This window comes from Colius striatus, assembly GCF_028858725.1.
Source record: "Colius striatus isolate bColStr4 chromosome 26 unlocalized genomic scaffold, bColStr4.1.hap1 SUPER_26_unloc_1, whole genome shotgun sequence".
Taxonomy (NCBI): domain Eukaryota; kingdom Metazoa; phylum Chordata; class Aves; order Coliiformes; family Coliidae; genus Colius; species Colius striatus.
The window spans coordinates 58,779-80,761 of NW_026908395.1; the positions used below are offsets into that span (position 1 = coordinate 58,779).

General features: G+C 67.5%; 3 protein-coding genes across 5 annotated transcripts; 2 read left to right on the top strand and 1 right to left on the bottom strand.

Annotated features, from left to right (window-relative positions):
• Positions 1 to 734: 734 nt before the first annotated feature.
• RTN2 (reticulon 2) lies at positions 735 to 5,440 on the top strand. Of its 2 annotated transcripts, none has more exons than XM_062019642.1 (10): positions 735 to 862; positions 1,667 to 1,711; positions 1,828 to 2,220; positions 2,579 to 2,737; positions 3,461 to 3,668; positions 4,024 to 4,162; positions 4,360 to 4,429; positions 4,972 to 5,018; positions 5,104 to 5,162; positions 5,269 to 5,440. In XM_062019642.1, the coding sequence occupies exons 1-10, from the start codon at positions 832 to 834 to the stop codon at positions 5,309 to 5,311; spliced, it is 1,194 nt and encodes a 397-aa protein (XP_061875626.1). In that variant the 5' UTR covers positions 735 to 831; the 3' UTR covers positions 5,312 to 5,440. The 2 variants fall into 2 exon arrangements, with proteins under 2 accessions (XP_061875626.1, XP_061875627.1); XM_062019643.1 differs by having other exon boundaries at positions 2,582 to 2,737.
• A 2,212-nt stretch (positions 5,441 to 7,652) lies between these two features.
• FOSB (FosB proto-oncogene, AP-1 transcription factor subunit) lies at positions 7,653 to 13,581 on the top strand. 2 transcript variants are annotated; one of them, XM_062019631.1, is made up of 5 exons: positions 7,653 to 8,488; positions 9,797 to 10,078; positions 10,191 to 10,298; positions 11,359 to 11,517; positions 11,687 to 13,581. In XM_062019631.1, exons 1-5 carry the CDS (start codon positions 8,363 to 8,365, stop codon positions 11,750 to 11,752), a joined length of 741 nt encoding a protein of 246 aa, XP_061875615.1. In that variant the 5' UTR covers positions 7,653 to 8,362; the 3' UTR covers positions 11,753 to 13,581. The 2 variants fall into 2 exon arrangements, with proteins under 2 accessions (XP_061875615.1, XP_061875614.1); XM_062019630.1 differs by having other exon boundaries at positions 11,359 to 13,581.
• A 2,239-nt stretch (positions 13,582 to 15,820) lies between these two features.
• Positions 15,821 to 21,462, bottom strand: EXOC3L2 (exocyst complex component 3 like 2). The gene is made up of 12 exons (XM_062019611.1): positions 20,737 to 21,462; positions 19,793 to 20,231; positions 18,723 to 19,326; positions 18,513 to 18,627; positions 18,296 to 18,406; positions 18,036 to 18,136; positions 17,718 to 17,825; positions 17,488 to 17,623; positions 17,159 to 17,281; positions 16,925 to 17,080; positions 16,716 to 16,837; positions 15,821 to 16,176 (listed from the first exon to the last, which is right to left on the bottom strand). The coding sequence occupies exons 1-12, from the start codon at positions 21,460 to 21,462 to the stop codon at positions 15,918 to 15,920; spliced, it is 3,000 nt and encodes a 999-aa protein (XP_061875595.1). The 3' UTR covers positions 15,821 to 15,917.
• Positions 21,463 to 21,983: the final 521 nt, after the last annotated feature.

Consider the following 21,983-nt stretch of genomic DNA (forward strand, 5'->3'; position numbering starts at 1 on the left):
GGAGGTACTGGGAATGTATTGGGAGACTCTGAGGTGACACTGGGGCACTCTGAGGTGATACTGGGGGCTCTAGGAGGTACTGGGAGGGTACTGAGGGCTCTGAGGCGATACTGTGTGCTCTAGGAGGTACTGGGAGGGTACTGGAGGACTCTGAGGTGACACTGGGGCGCTCTGAGGTGATACTGGGGGCTCTAGGAGGTACTGCGAGGGTACTGGGAGACTTTGAGGTGATGCTGGGGGGTTCTGGGAAGTACTGGGGGGCTCTAAAGTGATGCTAGGGGGCTCAGGAAGGTATTGAGAGAGTACTGGGGGCACTGAGAGGTGGTGGCGGGCTCTGAGGTGATACTGGGGGCATTGTGAGGTACTGGGCAGCACTGGGGCACACGACGGGGGGATGTCTCAAAGCTGCTGAGAGGTTCTGGGAGAGCTCTGGGGTCCTGGGGGCCCCGAGGGGTCCTGGGGGCTGTGGTTCCCAGTGCCAGATTGTTGTACTCAGTGTCGGTGCCCGGTGACCAGGGTCAGTTCCCGGTGCCCGGTATCAGGTGCCTGGTGTCGGTGCCCAGTGCCCGGTGCCGGTGCCCGGTGCCGGTGCCCGTTATCCAGTATCCAGTGCCCGATGTCGGCTCCCGGTGCTCGGTATCCAGTAGCCGGTATCCAGTGCCCGGTTCCCGGCTCTCCGGAGCGGCCCCGCCCCGGGCCCCGCCCGCCGCCGCCGCCGCCCTTTGTCCGCCGCCGCGGGCCCCGCCATGGCGCTGCGGTGATGCGCGGCGGGGCCGGCCCGGGGGCAACGGGGCCGAGGGCAACCGGGAGCCCCATGCAGGGGCCGCCGCCATGGGGCAGGTCCTGGGCTTCGCCCACTGCAGTACGAACCGGCACCGGGAACCGGGAGGGGCGGTGGCAACGGGAGGGTCAGGGGATGGAGGCGCCGGGGATGGGAGAATCGGGATGGGGGTACCGGGGATGGGGAGCTGGGAGGGGCCGGGGATGGAGGCCGGGGGGGATGGGGGCACCGGGGATGCGGGAACCGGGAGGGGCCGGGGATGGAGGCACCGGGGATGGAGGCACCGGGGATGCGGGAACTGGGAGTGGTAGGGGATGGAGGCACCGGGGATGGAGGCACCGGGGATGCGGGAACTGGGAGTGGTAGGGGATGGAGGCACCGGGGATGGAGGCACCGGGGAGTGGCTGAGGATGAGGGAATTGGGATAGAGACACCGATGATGGAAGGACCGGGAGTAGATGGGGATACCGGGGATGGGGCTACCGGGAGGGGCCAGGGTGGCCGTGGGTGGCGGCACCGGTGGTGAGGGAATCGGGACAGAGCCACCGGGAGTGTCTGGGGATAGAGGAACCGGGATGAGGATATGAGAAGGGAGAGGGGATAGGGGTTCCCGAGATGGGGGGTGCTGGGAAGGTCCGGGGATGGTGGCAACGGGAGCACCGGAGGACAGGGATAACGGGGATGGTATACCGGGGCAGGGCATGTCCGGGGGGTACCGGCGGGGCTGGCGGTTGCAATAGGGATGGGGAGGGTAGGAGCAGGTTTTCAGGGACCCCATGCACGGAGAGACCCGAGTGCTGGGGGGGGGGGGGGGGGGGAAGGTGGCAGAAGGAGACAGTGACACAGGGGTCCCATTCCCCCCCATCCCCTCTGCTGCCCCTCCAGAAGAGGCTCCGTCCACAGCCTCCACCACACCGGACTCCATGGAGGGTGAGTGGGGCCGAGCACCGCTCCCCCCCCATTTTGGGATGCAAGGTGGGGAATTGAGGGCATGAGAGTGTCCTGACCCCCTCCTCCCTTCACCCCTCCCAAATCCTCACCCCAAGGCGGCAACGAGGAGTCGGATTTCCCCGAGCTGCAGGCGGCACCGGAGCCCCCCGAGGAGGAAGAAGAGGACGAGGATGAAGATGGGGAGGCGGCGGAGGGATCCAGGGGATCCCCCTGGGAACTCACCTTCTCCTACATCGCTTTTAGAGGGGAGGGTCCCCACAACGAGCCGGGACCTCGCTGTCGCCGAGACTTCCGTCGGGGACGCCCCCCACGCCTGAGCTCGAGGCCCCCCGGGGGGTCTCCCCGGGGGCAGGACCCCCGCTTGGCTGCCAGGGCCCCCTCCAAGCGTCCTGAGGAGCCCCCAACCCCTCTCGAGGGACAGCTGGAGGTGGGGGAGTCCCCACCAGAGTTGGGGAGTCCTGAGACCGAGGAGCCCCCAATAAGCTTGGGTATGGGGGAGCTCGGGGTGAGGGAGGTTCTAGGGGGGCACTTGGGCGTATTGGGAGGTGTGGGGTACACTGGGGGGTCGGGGGACCACGGCAGGGGTGTCCTGGGAGGGTCTCAGGGCAATGAGGAGGGGCAATGGGGGTCTTCAAGGATAGGATGGTTCTTGGGGGTCCTGGGACACCGCTGGGAGCCTTGGAAGGAGGGTGAAGGGGTACCCAAAAGTGGCCTGGAGAGGTTGAGAGGGTCTCAGGGTAATGGGGGACCCCCGGGGGACCTCGGAGCCACGAGGATCACGAGTTTTGTCCCTTCCTCACCCCCCCCAGCCTGCCTGACACCTCCATCCCCGCATTTTTCCCACAGCAGCAGCGCCCACGGAGCCGCCGACCCTCCCCGCCCCGCCGGCACGGGTCATCCCGCTCCCGGCTCCCTCTGCACCACCCCCCGACCCTCCCCTAACCCCGGACACCCCCCCAGCGCCCCCCGACCAACCACTGAGCCCGCCGGGAGCCGATGTCCTGGGTGAGCAGCCAATCGGGGCCTCGGGGCACGGCGGGGGGGAAGCTCACGGAGAGTGGGGGGGACCCGGGGGTCCGGTTGCAGGGTGGGACTCAGGCTCCCGGGCGGGATTGGTGGCTAAAAATAGGGGTGACACCCCACCCCAGAAAAATGTCCCATCCCCCCCCCTTTGCTCCCAGCAACACACGCGGGAGCTATGGAAGGGCAAGGTGGGTGCGGGGGGGAACCCACTGGGGGTGGGGGCAGCCGGGGGGGAAGGTGAGTGCTGCCCCACCGGTGATGGGGGCTGTCACTCGGGATGGGGTGCTGGAGGGAAGGGGGGACGGAGCGGGGGGGCTCTGAAGAGGGTAGTGGGAGCACTGGGGGGCTCTGGAGGCGGTGTTGGTGGTGCTGCAGAACTCTGGAGGGAGTACTGGACAGCACTGGGAGGCTCTGGAGGGGGTACTGGGAGATCTGAGGGGGTCTAGGGGAGGTATTGGTGGCACTGGGGGGCTCTGGAAGAGGTACTGGACAGCACTGGGGGTCTCTGGAGGGGGTACTGCATGGACTGAAAGGGTCCAGGGGAGGGATTTGTGGCACTGGAGGGCTCTGGGGGGGGTACTGGGAGGACTCAGGGGGTCCAAAGGAGAGATTGGTGGCACCGGTGGGCTGTGGGCGGGTACTGGTGGCACTGGGGGGCTGTGGAGGGGCCCGGGGAGCCCTGGGCGCAGCGCGGTGTCCCTGCAGTGTGGGAGCTGCTGTTGTGGCGGGCGCCGGGACGCTCGGCGCTGGCGCTGGTGGGGACATTGGGCACCTTGGGGTGCCTGGCGCGGTTCAGCGCCATCAGCGTGGGCGCCTACGGGGCTCTGGCCGTGCTGGGGGTCACTCTGCCCCTGCGCCTGCACCGCACCGCGCTGCGGGTCCTGCGCCGGCACCCACCTGAGCAACCCTGCGCGTGAGTGCCGCCACGGGGACTCCCACAGCCCCGGGACCCTCACAACCCTGGGACCCCCACAGCCCTGGGACCCCCACAGCCCTGGGACCTCCACACCCCTGGGACCTCCATATCCTGGGGACCCCCACAGCCCTGGGACCCCCACGCCCCCGGGACCCCCACAGACCCGGAACCCCCACACCCCCGGGACCCCCGCAGCCCTGGAACCCCCACGCCCCTGGGACCCCCACAGCCCTGGGACCCTCACAGCCCTGAGACCCCCATACCCCTGGGACCCTCACACTCTTGGGACTCCCATACCCCCAGGACCCGCGTTTCCCAGCCTCACCTCGCGTCCGTCCTTGTCTCCGTGCAGGGCACAGCTGGGGGGTGACGTGGGGCTGAGCCCCGAGGCGCAGCAGCGCTGGGCCCGGCGCCTGGCCCAGCACCTCATCGCCGCCACCCGCACCCTCACTCGCCTCTTCCTTGTCCACAGCATCCCCGAGTCCCTCAAGGTGACCATCAAGGGGGCACAGGGGTCGTGGAGGTCACCTGGGGCATGGGGATGTGGGTACAGGGGACACTGAGGGCCAGAGTGACACGGGGTGTCCCTCAGGCACGGGGTGTGGAGGGTACAGGAGACACGGGGCACAAGGATGCTGGTGGCACAGGGGACGGTGACAGTGACGGTGACACTGGGTTGTGTCCACAGTTTGCCTTCTTGTTCTACCTGCTGACCTACGTGGGGGCTGTCTGCAATGGGCTGACGCTGCTGGGAGCAGGTATGGCACTGGGAGAGGACAGAAACGGCACAGGGAGGGGGACAGGACAGGGATGGCAGGAGGATGGGGACAGGGGATGGGAATGTAGTGTGGGGACAAGGTCATGGGACAGGGATATGAGATGGGGACAGGGACGTGGGATGGGAGATGATGTGGGACAGGGACCTGGAGGAGGAAAGATAAGGGACACAGCATGGGGACAGGGAGAAGGGGTGAGGGCAGAGGTAGGGACATGCAGTAAGGACAGGATGGATGGGGCACGGGGACAGGGACATGGGGCAGGAACAGGGCGTGGGGACAAAGCACAGGGAGTGGGGACAGGGGACAGCACATGGCCTGGGGACAGGGTGTGGGTATGGCTGGGGGGACAAGGGGAGAGGTGTAGGGTACAGGAGTGACCCTGGGAGACAGAGAGATGGCACAGGGATGGGGACAACATGGAGGACACCAGGGGGAGAGGGGACAGAGGCTGGGGACAGGCGTTTGAGGGGCCAGGGGGGAACAGGATGGGGACTTGGTGTGACGTGGTATCCCTTGTCCAGGCGTCATCTGTGCGTTCACCTTCCCTGTGCTCTACCGGCACAACCAGGTACAGGGACGTGGGGGCTGGGGAGGGTCGAGGGGGACCCCTCTGCCCCCTCTGCACCATCCCCAATTGCCCCCCATGTCCCCAGGCTCAGATCGATCGGTATGTGAGTCTGGTGAGGAACCACCTTAGTCACCTCCGTGCCAGGTGAGGGCACCCTCACCCCCCAAAACTGTCCCTGGTGACCCCTGGGGGGCCTCCTGGAAGGTCTCAGAGGGGTGTCCCGGCCCTCCTAACTCCCCTTTGCTCCCAGGATCCAGGCTAAGCTCCCAAGTGCCAAAGCGAAGCCACAGTGACCCTCCAGTTCCCCCCCTCCCTGAGGTGACAGCTCAGGGAGGGGGCGGTGGTCAGGGTCCCCCCATGTTCCTCTCACCCCGCAGGGGGTAGGACTGTCGCTCGGGGGAGGCAGGGGTCGTGTCTTTCCTCTCCACGTCCTTCCCCCCCACCCACCCGTGTGTGTGGGTCGGGGGGGGGTCACACTTTAATAAAAACACTTGTGACAGATGAGCTTTATTGTGGAGGGGATGGGGGGACACACGGGGAGAGATGGAGGGGCCGGGAGAGGGGCACAGAGACATGATTGGGCACGGCTGGACACAAAAGACAGAGGGGGCTGCGGGGACACGAGCTGGGGGCACCGCTCTCCCCTTCCCCCACCTCCTCCCGGCGTTTCTACTCGCCCCGTAGGCGGGTTGGGCTGTGCTGGCTCAGTAGCGGGGGGCCAGGGGGAGCCCGGACGCCTGCGTGTGTGTGTGTGTGTGTCCCCTCCATTGACACCCCGCGCGTGTCCCCCCGCCGCGTCCTTTCCCGCCACGCCAAAGCGCGCGGGAAGCCCGTGGCGCGAATCCCTCCCTGGCCACGCCCCCTCGCTCTGGCCACGCCCCCGTCCCGTTACCAAGGGCACGGCGGTTGCCGCGCGACGTAAACAAGGGACGCCGGACGTGCTGACGTCATCGGCATGGAACGCCGTCGCCGGGGCGACACGCGCCGTGTTTACTCCGGTCGCGGCGGCGGCACGTGGGGCTGGGACAGTGGGATGGGGACATCGGCACCGCGGATGGGACCGCGGGGACTACCCGTCCGGGACACCCCGACCGGGACAGCGGGGAGAGCCCGGCCGGGATACCGTGACTGGGACACCGGGGAGAGCCCAGGGTCAGAACACCGGCCCCGGTTACCGGACTGCGGGTGTCAGTCCGGCCCGGATACCGGGACACCGGGGACAGCCCTGCCGGGAAACAGTGTGGAGGGCTCGGCCGGGACACCGGGGCTCCGGCTATCGTGCATCAAGAGCAGCGGGATCGCAGACACCCGGGGCCTGGGGGCAGCGGTTGGGGGGGCGGGGACAACCGGGACCGCGACCCCCCCGGCCCCGCCTCCCCATGTGGGGGCGGGGCATGAATGAATGACGGGGAGGTGTGAATGAATGAATGAATAAACGACCGGATCAATGAATGAATGAATGAGAGGCCGTGGGAACTGCCCCTCCACCCCCGGTCGCCGCGGCCTCGCCGTGACTCAGCGCCGGTTCCCGCCGGTGACATCAGCCTCCCGTAGTTGTCCCGGTTCTCTAAAGGGTCTAAAGGGACCGGGACTCAGCGGGAGGGGGCTCTGCTTCTCGACACCCCCACGCTGGGACACCCCGTGCCCATCCTGGGAGTGCGGAGGTGGGGACAGTAGCTTCTGCACCCCGGTACCCGGACCCCCCCTCCTCTGCTCCATATGCCCAAGGAAGATTCCCCGCTGCTCTCTCATCCAGCCCCTGTGGCTACCGAAGGAGGGGGAGGGTCTCATTGCCCCGGTACAGCTACCCTGCATACGGGAGCTCCCCCGGCACTCTGCAGTCTGGCACCGGAAACATCGCGTGAGAAGTTTCTACTGTCCCGGCACAGAAATCCCCAATAACGCCCCCCATCCTCGTGACCAACTGCCTGGTACCGGTAACACCTCGGGAAGGGGTTCCCGTTGCTCCCGTACCGGTCCTCATCCTCCTCCCTCCACCCCGGGACATCCCCATCCCGAGAAGGTCCGTCGGGACCCGTTACCGGGTTGGGGAGGCGGTCTCGGGGGGCAGGGGATCCCGGGGGGTATTGTGTGTCACCGGCTGTTCCCGGGGAAAATCACCGGGTGGGGATGGGGGTCTGGGGTGGGGGGTCTTGGGTGGGGGGGGGGTCACCGGGTGGGGCGTGGGTGAGGGGGGGTTACCGCAGGGGGTTCCCGGGGGTTGCGGGGCCGTCGCCCCGGACGCTTCAGGCCGTTTCTAGAACCGCGGCGCCCGTTTCTATTAATACGCGTTTCGGCGGCGGCGGCGGCGGCGGCGAAAGGGAATCCCTGTGACGTCATTGCTAGGATACCAAACAAACACTCCGAGACAAGCCCATATATGGCTAATTGCGTCACAGGAACTCCGGCGGGGCGGGGCGAGGGATCCCCCCCGGCCCTCGCCCTCCACGGACGCTCTTAACGGCGGCGGCGGCTCCCGGCGCTTCAGAACGTTGTCGGCAAAGGCGACGGGGGCAGCTGAGGGGTCGGGGGGGTCTCCGAGGGTCCCGGGCGGCTGCGGCGGCGGCCGTGACGTCAGCGCGGGGGGGCGGGGCGTCCCCGCATAAAGCGGCGGCGCGGCCGGGAGCGGTTCATTCATAAAAAAGCGGAGACCGGGGGGAAGCGGCGGGAGCGGCACCGGCACTTTGCACCGCCGGAGCTGGCGAGAGGATGTACCGGGGCTTGTAGCGGCTGGAACCGGAGCTTGGGAAAGGATTTACCGGAGCTTACAGCGGCCAAGCGGCACTTTGAACCAAAGCAACCGGAGCCTGGGAACGGATATACTGGGGCTTATAGCGGCGGAGTGGGACTTTGTACCGGCGAAACGGAGCCTGGCGACGATGCACCGGGGGTTGTAGAGGGTTTTGTACCGGAGCAGTGGAGTCTGGGACGGATACACCGGGGCTTGTAGCGGAGAGCCGCAGCCTGGAAAGGCTGCACCAGGACTTTGTACTGAGGAATCGGGGCTTGTAGAGGCGCACCGGAGCCCGGCACGGACGGACCGGGAGTATACAGCGGTGAACCGGAGCTTGTAACAGCGCACCGAGGCTTTGCACCGGCGGAGCGGAGCCTGGGACCGACACCCTGAGGCTCATACCGGGACTTCCCGCCGCACAGCAGACCGGAGCGGGACCCTTGCACCGAAAGACCACCCTTGCAACCCAAACCGGCGAAGAGAGGAGCGGCTCCGGGGTGGTGGGAAGGGAAGCGTTTGCTCGGTCGCCCGGGATGCCGGTCGCCTGACACCCCCCCCCCTCCCCCCGGCAGCCTTGGCGTGGCGGGGCGGCCCCCGCGCCCCAGGGGCCATGTACCAAGGCTTCCCCGGTGACTACGACTCGGGATCCCGCTGCAGCTCCTCTCCCTCGGCCGAATCGCAGTACCTGTCCTCGGTCGACTCCTTCGGGAGCCCGGCGGCGGCGGCGGCCGCTCAGGTGAGTCCCGGCGCGGGAGCTGCTGGGGGCGGGGTCGTGCGTAACGCGTGACGCGCCGGATCCCTCCGCCGTGACGCGCTGGATCCCTCCGCGATGACGCGGCCCGCGCGCGGGTTTATTTTGGAACGCGGCGGCCGCCCCCTGTTGCTAAGGGAGAAAAAGGAGGGGGGTGAGGGCGGCAGGGGGATGGGACCGGCAGGCGACCCGCCCCCCTCGACGTTTGGCCACCCCCACCGAGCGGATTGGCTGCGTTATGCGCTCCCCCCGCCTCCTGCTGTGGCTCGTGGGAGCGAGGTCCCGGGCTCGACCCACGCGTGCAAGTGTGTGTGTGCGCGCGTGGGGAGTGTTCGATGCAGCCCCCTCCCCTCCACCCGATCGCCTCCATCCCACCTCCTTGGGTCCTGAGGCGACTGTAGTACAGCTGGTTTAGGTTACGCTCCCGCCCCCCCCAAAGTGCATCCCCCGCCCTGGCATCCCGGGGTCACCAGCAAAAGGGGGAGTCAGTGTCCTCCACCCGGTTCCATCTGAGATTTGGGGTGGCTTGGAGGTTCCCTCAGTGCTGTCACCCGTGTTCTCAGACCCTTGTGCAAGGCTGCGGGGGGGGGGCTCTACCAGCTGCAAATAGCCAGAGGCACAAGGGCTGACCCTGGGGGGTCTTTGAGCACCCGGAGCTGGGGGCTGGGACCCCCTTGCAGGTTGATGCACAAGTGCTGGAGGCACGAGTGGACACGGGGCAGGGACCCTTGCGCACAAGTGGCATTGCACACAAGGAGCTCTTGCACGAGGGTGTGGATGATGGTGCTGGGGAGCTCTTGCCTGTTGGTGTCAGGAGCTGTTTATGTGTCAGTAGCACGAGGGTGCTGTGTGTCAGTGCCAGGGAGCTGTTGCGCGTTGGTGCCAGGGTCTCAGGGCATCGTGTGCTGGTGCCAGGGAGCTGTTGCACGTTGGTGCCAGGGTCACAGGGCATCATGTGCTGGTGCCAGGGAGCTGTTGCACGTTGGTGCCAGGGCTGCAGGGCATCATGTGCTGATGCCAGGGAGCTCTTGCGTGTTGGTGCCAGGGCCTCAGGGCATTGCGTGCTGGTGCCAGGGAGCTCTTGCACGTTGGTACCAGGGTCACGGGGCATCGTGTGCTGGTGCCACAGGGCTCTGGCACGTTGGTGCTGGGGATACCAGTATGCTGTGCATTGATCCCATGGGGCACTTGTGCATTAGTGCCAGGGGCAGGGTAGGAGTGGGACAAGATAACACTTGCCCACCCATGGGAGCTGCTGTGCAGGATCTAACCCCCTCCCCACCATCTCCACAGGAGTGCAGCGGCCTGGGGGACATGCCCGGCTCCTTCGTGCCCACGGTGACGGCCATCACCACCAGCCAGGACCTGCAGTGGCTGGTGCAACCCACCCTCATCTCCTCAGTGGCTCAGTCACAGCCCCCAGGAGCACCCATGGCTCACCCCCCTCCTGTCGATCCCTACGACCTGCCAGGACCCAGCTACTCCACACCAGGCATGGGCACTTTCCCCACGGCGCCGGCAGCGCCACCGGCACGTCCCGCTCGTGCCCGTCCCCGGCGCAGCCGCGAAGAGACGGTGAGTGCCTGGCCTGTCCCCCGAGGGGGTGGGTGGGTGGTGGGGCTTGGAGGGTGGCTGGGACCTTGGGGACGTGGGTGGCAGCTGGCTGATGGTCTCGTCCCTCTGGCAGCTGACACCCGAGGAGGAGGAGAAGCGCCGGGTGCGACGGGAGAGGAACAAGTTGGCAGCAGCCAAGTGCCGCAACCGGCGCCGGGAGCTGACGGATCGTCTGCAGGCGGTGAGTGCCTGGGGACAGGGGTGTCACCGCGGCTGGGGGTGGCTGATGGGGGCACAAAGGTGTCACCCTGGCTAGGGGTGGCTGAGGGACACAGAGGTGTCACCACAGCTGGGGGTGGCTGAGGGGGGCACAGCAGTGTCACCCTGACTAAGGGTGGCTGAGGGGGACAACGGTGCCTCTTGGTGATGGTGGGGGATGGCAATGTCCCCACAGGCTGGGGGCATCAGGGGACAATGTGTTGATGTCTATGGGGGCAAGGGTCCAGGGTTGCCTGGGGACAGTGGTGTCCCTAAGCCATGGGGACACTGCCAGGGAGCAGTTGGGTTTGTTGGAAGGAGATGCCTATGGGAACATCAGGAGGAGTTAACTAGGGACAACCATGTCCCCAGAACCAAGGGCCACTGTAGATGTTGTCCCCAGGACCTGTCTGTGTTGGATGAGGCAGATGGATGCCTTTGTCTGCATGTCCTGGGGAGCCAGGGATGATGGATGGGGACAATAGTGTCACTGGAAGGGGATGATGTTGTTTGGTCCCTGAGGATGATGACACTGTCCCCGGGAGCTGGGGACATCAGAGAGGACAAGTCTGATGCCCGAGGATGTTGTAGAGGGATGATACATCCAAAGGACTTGAGAGAAAGGGGCCACTCCTTGCAGCTGTGAGTGGCAGAGGGGGCACAAGTCAACGTCTAGAGGGGATAGTGATGTGTCAGGAACTCCTGAGGATATCAGAGGGGACAGAGTGATGCCTAGAGGTGTCTGATGGGGACAATGCCAGGAGCAGAGGACATGGGGAGAGGGCACACAGGAGATGTTGCAGTCCCTGGAATCGGGGGACAACAGAGGGGGGCAGAAAGATACACAGGGATGCTGGAGAGAGGGACAGGGCTGTCCCCAGGAGCAGGGGATGTCAGAGGAGGATGTGGGATGCTGGAGTGGGGATTGACTCCATCCTGGAGGCCACAGGAGGGTGATGCCCTCAGGGTTGGGGAGGGGGATGATGGGGAAGGAGGAGGGGTTCCGCTGCAGCCCGTCTCACCCCACCCCGCTGCCGCCCCAGGAAACGGACCAGCTGGAGGAGGAGAAAGCAGAGCTGGAGTCGGAGATAGCGGAGCTGCAGAAGGAGAAGGAGCGGCTGGAGTTCGTCCTGGTGGCCCACGCCCCCGCCTGCAAGCTCCCCTTCGAGGATGTCGGCTCCTTGGGTGCCGGCCCCGCCGAGGTGAGCACCCTGGGCAAGGAAGAGCCGGCGGGGACCGTCGCCTTCCTACCCCCGGGTCCGTTCCAGCCGAGCGCCCAGGGCCCCTTCCCCAGCTGCTGCTTCGCACCCGGGGTCCCCTCAGGGCCACCTAACCCATCCTATACATCTTCGTTTGTGTTCACCCACCCAGAGGGAGCCACCTGCGGAGCCTCGCATCAGCGGAGCAGCAGCAGCGACCAGTCCTCGGACTCCTTGAATTCTCCCTCGCTCCTCGCGTTGTGAACGGGGTCCCTCCCCCCCAAAAACCAAATAACAGGCACCTCCTCCCTCCCCGGGTGGTGGGTTTTGGCTTCTCCCCCATCCCTTTCCTTTGTCTGAACTGGTTGGCCCAGCAGTTGGGGGTGTTGGTGAGGTTGGAGAGCGGCTCGGGGCGCCCGGCTGCGGGGTGTCGGCGTGTCGGGAGGTGTCTGTGCTGTGTCTCCATCGTTCCTGCAGCGTCCTGGCTGCTTCAGAGGTGTCTGTCCCCATCTCAGGGGGGTTTTGTGCGGCGTCTCCGCCCTTTGGGAGACGTTCCTACCCGTTTTTTCACCACCCAGGTAAAGTTCCTGTGGTGTCTTCACCTTAGAGGTGTCTGTCCCCATGTCCCCATCGCCTCATGGGGATTCATGCAGAGTCTCCAGCCCTTGGGAGATGTTTCTGCCCAAATTCCACCACCCGGGGAAGGTTCCTGTGGTGTCTTTGTCACCTTAGAGGTGTCTGTCCCTGATCCCTACTGTCCCTCGGGGCTTCACAGAGGATCTCCACCGCTTTGGAGACATTCCTGCTCAACTTGCATCCACCTGAGAAAGGTCCCTTTGTTATCTCCATTGCCTTAGAGTTGTCCATGCCTGAACCACACCATCCCATGGGGCTTTATGCAGCATCTCCTTCACTTTGGAGATGTGCATGCTTGATTTCCACCACCCTGGGGATGTCCCTGTGGTGTCTCCATCATCTTAGAGGTGTCTGTCCCTGATCCCCATCACCCCATGGGGATTCGTGCAGCATCTCCTTCACTTTGGAGATGTCCATGCCTGATTTCCACCACTCTGGGAAAGTCCCTGTGGTGTCTCCATCACCTTAGAGGTGTCTATCCCTGATCCCCATCACCCCATGGGGATTCGTGTAGCATCTCCTTCACTTTGGAGATGTCTATGCCTGATCTCAATCACAGCAGAAGGTCCTTGAGGCATTTATGACACCTCAGAGGTGCCTGTGCCTGATCTCTGTTGTCCTGGGGAGGGTGTCTCTGTGCCATTCCACCACTGGAGATGTCCATGCTGTATTTCCCTCGCCCCAGGAAGGTCCCTGTGTCATTTCTGTTACACTGGAGATGTCTGGGTCATCTCCATCATCCCAGGAGGGGTCCATGTGGCATCTCCTTCACCCTAGAGGTGCACATGCCACATCTCCATCTCCCTTGGAAAGTCCATCTGGCACATTCATCACCTTAGAGGTGCCTGTGCCACCATCCCATGGGGTCTTTACAGCATTTCCACCACCCCATGAGGATCCTTGCAGCACCTCCACCACCCTGGAGGTGCCTCTGCCAAATCCCCTTGGTGGGGGGTGGTCCATGCGCCGTCTCCCTACTCCTACCCCTCCCCTCCCCCATTCTCCATATCCCCATCCCCTTTTGGAGGAGGTCCCAGCCCCACAGCTGATGCTGGGCCTCCTGGTGTGCAGCACCCACAACGTTGGGTGATCTCCCATCCTGCTTGTGTCCCCCCCCCCCCCTTAATACCCAAATGTGAACGGCTCTGCCCCGTCCACCCTCCTTGCACGGGTCCCGCCGGTGGCTCCGGTGCCCCCAGCCCTGCGCCGTCCCTCCCTCTCTCTCTCGTGACCAAGCTTTGCCAGCCCTTGACTCTGTCCTCTCTCTCTATTATATGTGTTTTTGTTGCGTGGGGCCACCCCAGCCCCTCGGGAGATGTTTAATTTTTTATTATTATTATTAATATTATTATTGCCTGTGCTGTATTTGTGACTGTTCCAGGGCCCCCTCGGCCCCTGCGTCCGCGCTACACCCATCCCAACGTGGCCAATAAAGCAGCTTTGGATCGGCTCCGTGTCTCTCTTGCTTCTTCCTTCAAGAAAGGGTGGCTCTAGGTGGGGTCCTTGTGGAGGAGAGGGGCTGGGGGTCTTCTGTGGGTGAGGTTGCTGGAGCTTCTGAGGACAGGGAGACCGTGGGGTGAGGGGCTCTGAGGAGTGGGGACCAGGGTTGGAGATCGGGGACATGGGGCGTCCCTGGGGACACGGAGCTCCATAGGGACACAGGGTTCCATGGGCACATGGGGGTCCCGGGGGGGTCTCTGGGGTCCTGGACCCTCCCCGGCTCAGAGCTGGGGGGATGCGGCTCCTCCCCATTGGCCCAAGCGCCCGCCAATCAAACGCGCTCTTCAGCCTTAGGCCACACCCTCATCTGCATAGGCCACGCCCACATGTAGCCAGGCCACGCCCCCTCCATCAGCGCCGCCGGTGGCCGCCAGAGGGAGCCGGCGCCAAGGGACCGGGGAGGGGTTGGGGGGAGCCCCGAGGGGGCAGGTTCGGGGGGGCCGATGCTCTCTCAGCTTGAGCGGACACTGCTAGATCTGAGGGGGGGGGGCTTTGTTCAGCTTCAGGGGTCCTTTCCCAGCTTGAGGACGTCCTGTCCCAGTTTGGGGAGGGTCCCTGTCCAGTCTGTTCCAAGTTTAGGGGGCCCCTGTTCAGCCTGGGGGTGGATCCTTGCCGAATTCAGGGGGTCCCTGTCCGGTTTAGGGGTCTCTGTTCGATCTGGGAGCCCCTGCCCAGCTGGGTGCTTGAGGAGGAGGTATGTTGTCCATGCTATTTTGGGGGGGTCCCCCTAGCTCCCCCCTGCCCTGCTGCTGGGGAGAGGGGGGGGTTCCTTCCTTGCCCCGAGGCTTTGACGTCATGCGGACGGTGATTCACGCCGAGGCTGGCACACGGGACACGCCGGGACACGCTGGGCACACCCTGGGGTGGGTGTCATCCCCCCCCTCTACCCCCACAGTGCCTGGGAGTGGGCTTTGGGACCGTGGGGACAAGGAGAGTCCCACGTCCCCGCGTGTCCCGCGCCGTGACATCCCTGTCCCCCCGTGTCCCCACGCTGCCCGGGCTCTCATCCCTGCGTCCCCGCGCCGTGACATCCCTCATCCCCGCGTCCCCATCCATCCCCGTGCCACCACCTCCACGCCCTGGACCACCCTCCCCCTGCCCCCTCAGCCCCGGGTCCCTTCCCGCCGCCCCCGCCCGGCGCTGCCGCTTCCGCCCCCGCCGCCGCCGTCCCCTTCCCACGGCACGGGGGACCGTGACCCTGGCCCCGCTCCCGCTGCGCCCGCGCCGGGGACACTTATTTTTAGCCTCCGCTCCTTCCTGGCCGGATCCAGCACTCGCCTATTTTTGACACCGGGGGTGGGGGCGCACGGGGGGGGCGGGCTCATCCACGCCCCCTCCCCAGCCCAGGATGAGCTGAGACCCCCCCCCAGGGTCTCGACAGTGGCGGGTGACGATGCTCTGGGGGGGTGGCAGGAGGCGCACGGGGCTAGTTGTAGCCTCTGTTTCCCCCCCACTCCTCGTGTTTTCAGCACGGGGGGGGGGCGGGGGGGGACAGGGTGTCCCACGAGGCGCCGCATCCGAGTGCCGAGGTTGGGTGGGGTGGGATGGAGCTGGGCCAGGATGGCTCGTCCCCTCGTGTGTGTCCCCCTCCCCACCCCGGACCTGATCCTGCCCTCGGCTGAGCCACGTTACCCCCACACACACATACACCCCTTGCCCCCCGTCAGGGTACTCTGTGCCGGGAAGGGCCATCAAGTCCCCCTGTCCCCCCCCCTCTGCGGTGGCTTCCCGGCCAGGCACCGGCGGCCCTTTCCTTCCTTCCCCCCCTCCCCGGAGTGGCCACTGCGGGACGGGGCCTCACACGATGAACCAGCCTGTACGGGGCCGTCCCCGTGTCCTTATCCCCTGGCCCCACGCCCCTCCTTCCCTGTGTCACCGTGTCCTCATCCCCTGTCCCCACAGCCCCCATCCCGTGTCCTCATGTGCTTATCCCCTGTCCCCACACCCCCCATCCTTTGTGTCCCCGTATCCCCAATCCCCTGTCCCCACAGCCCCATCCCCTGTGTCCCCATCCTCTGTCCCCACAGCCCTCATCCCTCGTGTCCTCGCGCCCCCATCCCCTGGCCCCACTCCTCCATCCCCTGTTCCCCCATCTCGTGTCCCCACGCACAAGGACCCAGAGCGAGAGCAGAAGGACGAGGGCCGGCTCTGGCGTTAATTTACAGCATCGACAACCCTTTATACACGACACAAACCGCGAGGCAGCAGCTCAGCCCCTTCTCCCCCCACAACACGACCCGTGCAGGGGGCATCGGGCGCGGGAGGGCTCAGAGCCGCGGCTGCCCGGGGCGCTGCGGGGGCGGGCGGCGCAGGCGCAGGCGGGAGAGCCGCGCCAGCCGGGGCAGGTGGAACGGCAGGCACCGCACCTCCCGGGACACCGCCAGCTCCGAGAAGAAGGCTCGTTGGCGAGGCAGCTCCGGCTCGGCCTCGCTCTGCTCCAGATCCTGCACCACTCCCAGAATCTCCTGCCGCGCTGCCTGGCTGCGCAGCCCTCGCACGTCCAGCACCGCCGCCACGTGCTTCCTCCTGCGGGACGACCCGGGGGGAAGGGGGGCGGGGGAAACGTGCTCAGGGGACACCCCCCGATTCGCGCTGAGCCGCACCCCCAGACAGCTGGGGAGATGCCCCCCCCAGATTTGGGGTGCAGCCGCTTACGGCCGGAGCTGGGGCGAGAGTCCCCGGTCTCAGGTTTAACCGGGCACCAGTCGCGGCCGGGATTTGGTTCTATTTAAAGCCCCCGAAGTGGCGGCGTCCTGCCGGGCCCGCGCGTGCCACCGGCCCCCCGAGGGACGCGGGGATGGGGAGGGGACTTGGCACGAGGCCGCGGCCGCTTCCCGGCGGGCGGCCAGAAGGGACCGGCAGCGGGGCGGAGGCTGCCGGGAAGGACGGACGCGGCGTCCTGTCACCCCGCTTCGATCCCCCCGGGGACACCGTGTCCTGCCCCTGCCCCTGCTCCTGCCCCTCGACCGGCCGTGCCACCCCGCTCCCGGTCCCTCTGGAGCTGCGGTGTCCCGCCTGACCGTGCCACCCCCCTGTGCGACCAACCACCAGGTACCAGCACTCACCGGACGTCGGGGAAATCCCTCACCAGGACGCCCACCTCCATCTGCAACGCCGCCGTGTCCTCCAGCACCAGCAGCTCCCTCAGCCGCGGCACCACCGAGTCCAGCCAGGGCGACGCCGAGTCCTGCCGGCGCACAGTACCTCAGCGCTCTCACAGAGGAGCGACCCGGGGCGCGGGGGAGGAGAGAGACGAGGGGAGCCGGGGTCTCACCAGGCGGCTGAAGAGCTCGCGGAGCTGCCGGGCTTCGTCGCCGAGGCGGGCGGCCAGGCGAGCGCGCATCTTGGAGGAGGTGCAGACCAAGCGCACCTGCAGCAGCGGCCGCACGTACTCGATGAGCACCCGCCGGTGCACCTCGCTCACCAGCACCTGCGGCACAGGGGTCAGGATGAAGGTGCCGGTGCCTGTATCCACCCCCTCCCGTGGGTATCCAAAGCCGGCACCCACCTGGTAGGGCTCAGGGCGCAGCGGGCGCAGCTTCTGCGTGAAGCTGGTGATGAGCATCACGATGGTGTCGAAGGCGTCGGAGCTCGTCAGCCACTTGCGCTTCATCAGCTTGTTGAAGTAGGGCTGGGAGGGGGAGAAAAGGGACAAACTGGGGTGGGCAGCTGCCCCGGGAACCCAGGGTGACGGCTGAGGCCACACGGAGCACTGCACTCACAGGTGTCACCCGGCTCAGCACCCAGCGATGGGGTGAGCGTTACACCCGTGGGCTTCATCCTGGCTCAGCACCCAGCTGAGCACCTCCCCGGCCCATCCCACACTGCACAAGGCACCTTGAGGTCCTCGAAGAGGCGTTGGGTGAGGACGTGGTTGCAGAGCCGAGTCACCTTGTCCAGGGCGGCCTGAGCCTGGCGCCGCGGCTCCTCGCTCTCGGGGTGCCCAAACTGCGCCAGGCGCTCGGCGAAGGTCCTGCCGTGGGGGGGTCAGTGGGTGCTGCTGGGGACCCTGAGCACCCCCAGGGACCCAGGGTTGGAGGTGAGGGGGATGCTTGGGGTGCCCTCACCTGAAGGGGGGACAGCAGTTGACCAGGGCCATGGCCCGGCCGGTGGCACTCTCAGGTGGGGTGGCTTCGCTGGGGGCTTCCAGGAACCGCTCCACCTTCCGCTGGAAACTGAGGGCACCCACAGTCGTGCTGGCACCCCAGGGACCCAACACCAGGGTGCCACGCTCGTCCCGTGTCTCCTGTGCCCATCACGGCCACCCCAGCTCAGTCTTGTGGCTCCTGTCCCTCCGCAGTGCCCACATCCCCGTGCCCACACCCGGTCTCCTCACATCCCTGTGCCCACCCTTTGTCCCTCCTCCGTGCCCCTCCTGTGCCCACCTGTGCAGGAAGGCCACCAGCACGCCCAGGAGGCTGTGTGCCATCTCCATGCCAAACTCGGGGGTGATCTGAGGGGCTCGGTCCATGTGCGCGCGCAGCAGCTGTGGGCACAGCCACCGCTGGGGGTAAGGACACGGCCACCAGCCCACTGTCCCCTTGCAGGGGCACCTCGGTGTCCTTACGGGGTGCCCAACCACCCCAGCACCCCCTCGGGCCTGTGGGTTACCCCACAGAGCCCTGGGTCCCTCAGGTGCTCGTACCCCCGTGACACGGGTGGCCAGTCCCTCCTGCAGCTCCTGGCTGGAAGCTTCCTCTGCCCACGTGTCCTCGCTGAGCTGCAGCTCCTGCGCCACCGCCACCTCCACCTTCGCCTGACACCGGGCACAGCGGTCAAGGGGACCCCAGCACCGACCCAGCGTCCTTCCCAGTGCCACCGCAGCGCTCACCACCCTCCCGCCCCCGTCCCCACGCCCGCACCTTGACGGCGGCGATGCAGGAGCTCTCCAGGGCACGCTGGGTCTCGGGGGGCAGCAGCGGCCCCAGGGCCTGCGCCTGCAGCAGAGCCCCCACCTCGGGGTGCCCCAGCACCTCCCTGCGAGCACAGGGACCCTCTCAGCGCCAGGCCTGGGCTTGGCACTGCGGTGCCCATGGTGCCAAGGGGGTCCCGGGGTGGGGAAGGGGTCTCACCTAGGGTACGTGTTGCTGTGCCAGTCGAGCAGCAGGTAGAGGTCGGGCACGGCGAGGGGTCTCTGCGCCAGCGCTCCCAGCTGCTGCGCCAGCGCCCGGTGGTACCCGCGGGCGTAGACCCCGAAGGCGCCGTACTCGGGTGGGTAGGCGGGCGCCACGTGGCACCTCACGGCCCCCAGGTCACCCACCAGCCTCGCCGCCAGCGCCGCCAGCCGAGAGCCCAACCCGCTGCCCGGTGCCACCTGCGCCAGCCTGTCCCCGGCCGCCCGTCCCACCGCCTCCTGCCAGCGCCGGCGCAGCCCCCGCGGGCGCCCCGGGGTCCCCGGCGGGTGCCGGCGATCGGCCGCTTCCTCCTGCTCCAGCACGCGGATGACGGCGCGCAGGGGCGGGTAGGGGCGGCCGGCGGGCACGGCTTCGCCCACCACGGCCCAGAGCTGAGCCAGCAGCGCCTCGTACAGCAGCGCCACGTCCCGCGCCTGCCGCCCGCCCGCGGCCACCCCGGCGCCCGGCGACGCCGGCGACACACACTCGGCCTCCAGAGCGATGATCTGCTCGTCGGCTGCCACCAGCTCCCGGCGCTGGATCAGCTCCAGGATCTCCAGCACTGGCAGGAGGAGCACCCGTGGGTGCTGCGGTGTCACCCGAGGCCAGTCCCCGTCTCACCGTGTCCCACGTCCTCCCGCGTCCCACAGCGTCCCACGGCCTGTGTCCCCCTGCAGGCCGTGGCCTCCAGAGCCCTGTGTCACCTTCCCTGTGCCCCCACGTCCCTGTGCCCGTGTGCCCGTCCCCTTCTCCCCATGCCCATGCATCCCCTTGTCCCCATCTCCATCCCCGTGCCCTCGTGTCCCACGACCCCATCCCCTTGTCCCCACTCCGTCCCCTTCCCCCTGTGTCCTATGTCCCACGTGCCCATCCCCTTGTCCCCATCCCCATGCCCTCGTGTCCCCCGTCCCATGTCCCCATCCCCATCTCCCCGTGTCCTCATGTCCCACATCCCCATCCCCTTCACATCCCTGTGCCCACGTCCCACTCCCACACATCCCACGCCCCACACCCCGGTCCCCTCTCACCCGACAGCGGCTCCCTGGCCCTGCCGCGCCCCTCCTGCCGCTGCCCCCCGCCGCCGTCCTGGTCTCCGTCGGACCCTCCGTCGGTGTCGGCCGCGGCCGGGCGCTCCCCCGCCGATCCCCTCCGTCCTCGCGTTCCCAGCGCCAGCCTCAGCAGGGAGCTGCGCTTGTTCGCCGGCCTCTCCGACAGCCCCTCCACGCTCGCCTTTCGCCTCCCGGGCAGCCGCCGCAGCAGCCCGAAATCCTCCGACCGCCGCCGCTGCGCGCGACCCCCGTCCCCGTCCCCGTCTTTGGGCGGGGGGCGACGGGCGCGGCCGAAAGGTGCCAAACCCACCAGGCGCTCCAGGGTGGCCCTTCGGCGGTAGCGGCTCTCGGGGTTGTCGGCGAAGGGGTCACCATCCTCCTCCTCCTCCTTGGGGGTTCTCTTCAGCAGCGGCATGGCCTGGGGACGGGGAGGGGGACACGCAACGGGGGTGGCACCGCGACACCCCCTCCCCGTCCGGCCCCGGGGTGGCACCTGGGTCATCCCCCAGACCCGGAGTGACACCGCTGTGTAAACCCCGTGAGCGTGCAAATCGCCCCCCGACAGCACCCCGAACCTTGCAGAGCGCCCCCTGCAAGCTCCACAACGCCCCCTCCCCCCATCCCCAAGCGTGCAAAGCCCCCCTTTTAGCAGCCTCGTGGGCAACGTCGTGTGGCCGGTGCCCTCGTGGCACACGTACCCCTGGCAGCGGCGGCACCCGGCGCTGTGGCACCGGGCGCTGTAGAGGTGGCACCGGGAGCTGTGGCACCGGGAGCTGTGGTGATGATACCCGGCTCTGTGGTGATGGCACCGGGAGCTGTGGCACCGGGAGCTGTGGTGATGGCACCCGGCGCTGTGGCAGTGGCACCGGGAGCTGTAGCGGTGGCACTGAGAGCTGTGCCACCAGGAGCTGTAGCGACGGTACCCGGCGCTGTGGCACCGGGAGCTGTGGCACTGCTGTGGCGATGGCACCCGGCGCTGTGGCGATGGCACCGGGAGCTGTGGCGATGGCACCGGGAGCTGTGGCACTGCTGTGGCGGTGGCACCCGGCGCTGTGGCGATGGCACCGGGAGCTGTGGCACTGCTGTGGTGATGGCACCCGGCGCTGTGGCGATGGCACCCGGCGCTGTAGCACTGCTGTGGCAGTGGCACCCGGCGCTGTGGTGGTGGCACCCGGCGCTGTAGCACTGCTGTGGCGGTGGCACCCGGCGCTGTGGCGGTGGCACCCGGCGCTGTAGCACTGCTGTGGCGGTGGCACCCGGCGCTGTGGTGGTGGCACCCGGCGCTGTGGTGATGGCACCCGGCGCTGTGGCGATGGCACCGGGAGCTGTGGCACTGCTGTGGCGATGGCACCCGGCGCTGTGGCGATGGCACCGGGAGCTGTGGCACTGCTGTGGCGGTGGCACCCGGCGCTGTGGCGATGGCACCCGGCGCTGTGACGGTGGCACCGGGAGCTGTGGCACTGCTGTGGCGATGGCACCCGGCGCTGTGGCGGTGGCGGCCGCGCCGGGCGGGCAGCAGCCGGGGGGTTTCCTGAGGAAGCGCCTCCCCGGTGAGGCCTCCCACGCCGGGGCAGGGTCAACCCCGGTTCCGCTGGGTCACCGGGGACGGCAGAGGAGGAGCGGGGGGGGGAAGGGGGGGACCCCACCATGCGCGGCCGGAGCCCGCTGCGTGGCACAGGGTTTGGGGTACCGGTGCCACAGGGGGACACGGGCACGGGGACGGGACCCCGACGGCAGAGTGGGATGTGGGCATGGCACGGGGACGGCACCCAATGGCACTGGGGACCCCCACGCGTGGCAGGGACGGGCCCCCCACGGGTCGCAGCGAACCCCACGCGTGACTGGGACGGGTCCCCGTGGGCACAGGGGATCCAGCAGGACCCAGTGCCGCTCCCCAGTCCCCGTCTGGCACCGGGGCCGCCGGCCCAGCGCCCACCGCCGGGGCTGACAACGCGGGACGCCTTTATCCGAGTCGCCCGCCCCGGCCCCCGCGACCACGCGCGTTCGCGTCCCCCCGCGACGCCGGTTCCCGCCGGGCACTCAGGGGTTAACTCCGCCCCTCACCGCGGCCGACTCCCATTGGCCGACACAGCAGCCAATCGAAACGCCGCACCGGCGCTGGCCCCGCCCCTCTCCCCGGGGGGCCGGCCGGGCTGTCTCCATGCACTGG

Excerpts from the sequence above, each read along its gene's own strand:
- RTN2 (XM_062019642.1), top strand. The coding sequence starts at position 832 with ATGGGGCAGGTCCTGGGCTTCGCCCACTGCA. Across the intron at positions 863-1,666 it reads CCTGGGCTTCGCCCACTGCA|AAGAGGCTCCGTCCACAGCC; the intron begins GTACGAACCGGC and ends CTGCCCCTCCAG. Across the intron at positions 5,163-5,268 it reads CTTAGTCACCTCCGTGCCAG|GATCCAGGCTAAGCTCCCAA; the intron begins GTGAGGGCACCC and ends CTTTGCTCCCAG.
- FOSB (XM_062019630.1), top strand. The coding sequence starts at position 8,363 with ATGTACCAAGGCTTCCCCGGTGACTACGACTCGGGATCCCGCTGCAGC. Across the intron at positions 8,489-9,796 it reads CGGCGGCGGCGGCCGCTCAG|GAGTGCAGCGGCCTGGGGGA; the intron begins GTGAGTCCCGGC and ends CCATCTCCACAG. Across the intron at positions 10,299-11,358 it reads TGACGGATCGTCTGCAGGCG|GAAACGGACCAGCTGGAGGA; the intron begins GTGAGTGCCTGG and ends CTGCCGCCCCAG.
- EXOC3L2 (XM_062019611.1), bottom strand. The coding sequence starts at position 21,462 with ATGGTGGGGTCCCCCCCTTCCCCCCCCCGCTCCTCCTCTGCCGTCCCC. Across the intron at positions 18,628-18,722 it reads CACAGCAACACGTACCCTAG|GGAGGTGCTGGGGCACCCCG; the intron begins GTGAGACCCCTT and ends CTGTGCTCGCAG. Across the intron at positions 16,838-16,924 it reads GCGAGCTCTTCAGCCGCCTG|GACTCGGCGTCGCCCTGGCT; the intron begins GTGAGACCCCGG and ends GTGCGCCGGCAG.